This window comes from Fragaria vesca, unplaced genomic scaffold, assembly GCF_000184155.1.
Source record: "Fragaria vesca subsp. vesca unplaced genomic scaffold, FraVesHawaii_1.0 scf0512897, whole genome shotgun sequence".
NCBI lineage: Eukaryota > Viridiplantae > Streptophyta > Magnoliopsida > Rosales > Rosaceae > Fragaria > Fragaria vesca.
This window is the reverse complement of record NW_004443354.1, coordinates 1-2,930: the sequence shown is the minus strand read 5'-3', so window position 1 is coordinate 2,930 and position 2,930 is coordinate 1. Positions and strand designations below refer to the sequence as shown.

General features: G+C 39.4%; 1 protein-coding gene across 1 annotated transcript; it reads right to left on the bottom strand.

Moving 5' to 3' along the window:
* Nucleotides 1-955: 955 nt before the first annotated feature.
* Nucleotides 956-2,089, bottom strand: LOC101292859. Its single transcript, XM_004309381.1, has 2 exons — nt 1,355-2,089; nt 956-1,041 (listed from the first exon to the last, which is right to left on the bottom strand). The coding sequence occupies exons 1-2, from the start codon at nt 2,025-2,027 to the stop codon at nt 956-958; spliced, it is 759 nt and encodes a 252-aa protein (XP_004309429.1). The 5' UTR covers nt 2,028-2,089.
* Nucleotides 2,090-2,930: the final 841 nt, after the last annotated feature.

The window sequence follows — 2,930 nt, the reverse complement described above, 5'->3', positions numbered from 1 at the left end:
AGCATTGAAACAAGCACCTTCCACAAAATATTATTCCTTTCAGACCACAACACCCATTTTTTTTTTTTTTTGAAAATAGACCACAACACCCATAGAAGATGAAGAATTGATCACGTTGGCTTACACAGAGCTTGTCAATCACATTAAGTATCCAGTCCTTCAAACATGTTGCTGGGACCAATTTGGCCATTAAAACCAAAGCAAGCACTGAATTCACAATCTAGAAATACATGAAGGTCACTTTCCACAGCGTTGTGACAAAACACACAACCAATATCTGTTATAACAATTTACCAACCTTCTTGCCAGAGCACGTCTTGCAGGTAATTTACCTCTTAACAGCCTCCATATAAATGAACGTACTTTGGGCAGAACCTGCGCAGTCCAAATGCTATTCCAATACCAACCATGCAATCCGACCACACCATTAGAGCCTGATCGGGATGCTTGCAATCTACTCCACTTCCCTATCAGTAACTAATTCCAGTATTCCATCCATCAGATCAGACACCTCCAGTCGTCCGGAGGCCTTATGAAAGGTCAGAAGCTGAACGACAAAGGTATGTAGGAAGGCACCTTAAAGTTAAATAGTGGGAGAATGCCGGAGGCATCTAAATCTGATAGACCACCCATCCTCACTCAAATATGAAGAGAAATCAAAAGATGATTTTTCTATCACTTAGACATTATTAGCAAGAACAAAGTGTTAGAAACAATACAAATCAAATACAGAAACAAGAATCAAGCAAACTATAGATTCTGAACCAACACATCTGCACATAATTTCCTACAATAGTGATGAATTGGTGTTTGTTAAATAGTCACTTTACCATCGCCCTTGGGAGCCATGTCTGATAGTTGCAAGCTTCCGCTCCACTGTCCAATGGCGTAAGTTGAGCTCAGCCACATATACAGTGAGTAACACAACATGGTTGCTGATGCCATATATGTTGGATTATATATGCGGCACTTGTAAAGTAAGAATAGTGACACTCCAGATTGTTCCTTCTTTGCCAGGGTCTTGCAAAGAAGCCACGCAATCTGGTTGAGATTTAACAAGAACAGAATAATTTGGGTTAGAAAATCAAAGCACAAGCAAGATAGTCTGAAGAAGCAACTCCCAAAGTACAGGATATATAATGCATGATGAAGTATAATTTTTTGGGTCAAAGCATAATAGAGTATAACAGTACATAACAAAAAATCCAAATTGTAAAGAATACATAATAAAACAGAGTCGCAACATAAATGACTAATGGTACAAGAATATTGCAGGCTGATAATTAATAATCAACAGAGACAAGCAAGATGCAATAATGGAAAGCAGCAAGACCATGTTGGCAATGGCCTTAACTTGCTTGATCTTGAGTTGGCATCGGGTAGCGGCACATGGGACATAAGTTACTCCTCTCCAGGCACAGGGCAATGCAATCCAAATGATAACGGTGCGAGCAGGGCAGACGAGTAACCAGCACTTGAACTGGTTGTAGTTGTCGCTGTTGTGCAAAATCTTCCCAGCAAATAGCACAGGAGGGTGTCTGTCGAATAACATGGTCTTGCAATTCCGTAAGTCTCACTCGCTCCAAACCCTCAATGAATGATGCAGCAGCAGGAACCACAGTGGGTTCACATTCATCGACCCAAGTGGCGTCCCATACGCTCACATCAAGAGGCAGCCTGGGTGACTCAGCCATGTCAATCGCCAAGAATACGCTATCAGTAATATCTGCAAAACGATCTTCCTGGACACCCATGCTGGAAAGAGCCGTGGTAACCATCTTTTTGAGATCAAACTCAACAAGCCAATCGGAGGAGAACTGCTTGGCTACAGAAAACTGTACTAAAACGTTATACTGACCTAACGGGGTTCTGGTCTCAAGTTGATATCCATCCCCGGGAACCACTCTTCCGGTAATCTTGTCGTAATCAAATCGCACAACGAGATCGTCCTCCCCGGCGTCAGGGTGTGGTTGACTATCACTTCTCTGCCTAGCATGGTGATGGAAATCATGTATCACACGAGACATCCTTCAACAGATAATACCGATCCTGATTCTAATTCTAATTCTAATTAGGGAAAAAGCCCTAATGCACAAATAGTACATTTTTCTAGCACAAACCAATCAAAAACAGATTACACAGCCCAAACTAATATTTTATAGTAAAAATATAGTTATACCCCAGCCTTAATAACCGCTTCCAACCCACTCCGAATTCAATTCCTTCATCGACGCCACTCCGAATTCAATTCCTCTGAATTCAACCCACTACCAGAAGAAAGACTTTAGCCGACGAAAAAAAAAACCAGGCCGACAAATCAATTTTTCGTCGGCTAAAGTATACTTTAGCCGACGAAATTTTCATTCGTCGGCTAAATTATATTTTCGTCGGCTATAGTCAACTTTAGCCGACGAAATTAAAAATTCGTCGGCTAAAGAATTTATTTTCGTCGGCTAAAGTCTGTGACTTTAGCCGACGACTTTAAACATTCTTTAGCCGACGAATTTTTAATTTCGTCGGTTAAAGTTGACTATAGCCAACGAAAATAAATTTCGTCGGCTAAAGTTCTTTATATTCGCAGATCTGGACAGCAGCTCATCTGAGAAAAAAAAACAGGAGAAGAAAAAACGGGAGAAAAAGTTTGGGTGTTGTTGAAATCTGTCCATAATTAAGAAGTGGAGCTATATATAGGTACGTACATGTGTATATATGTTGATTTTGAGTTTTATTTGAGTTTATCGATTTTGAGTGTGATTGAATTGATAGATTTTGAGTACGTTTAATGTATATATATGTGTGTGTGTTGATCGATTTGGTTGATGATTTGATAATATATATGAAGTTGTTGTTAATAAGTAGTAGATATATATATATATGTTAATTAATTTATAATATTGTGTTGATGGTATGAAGTTGTTGATGATGATTTT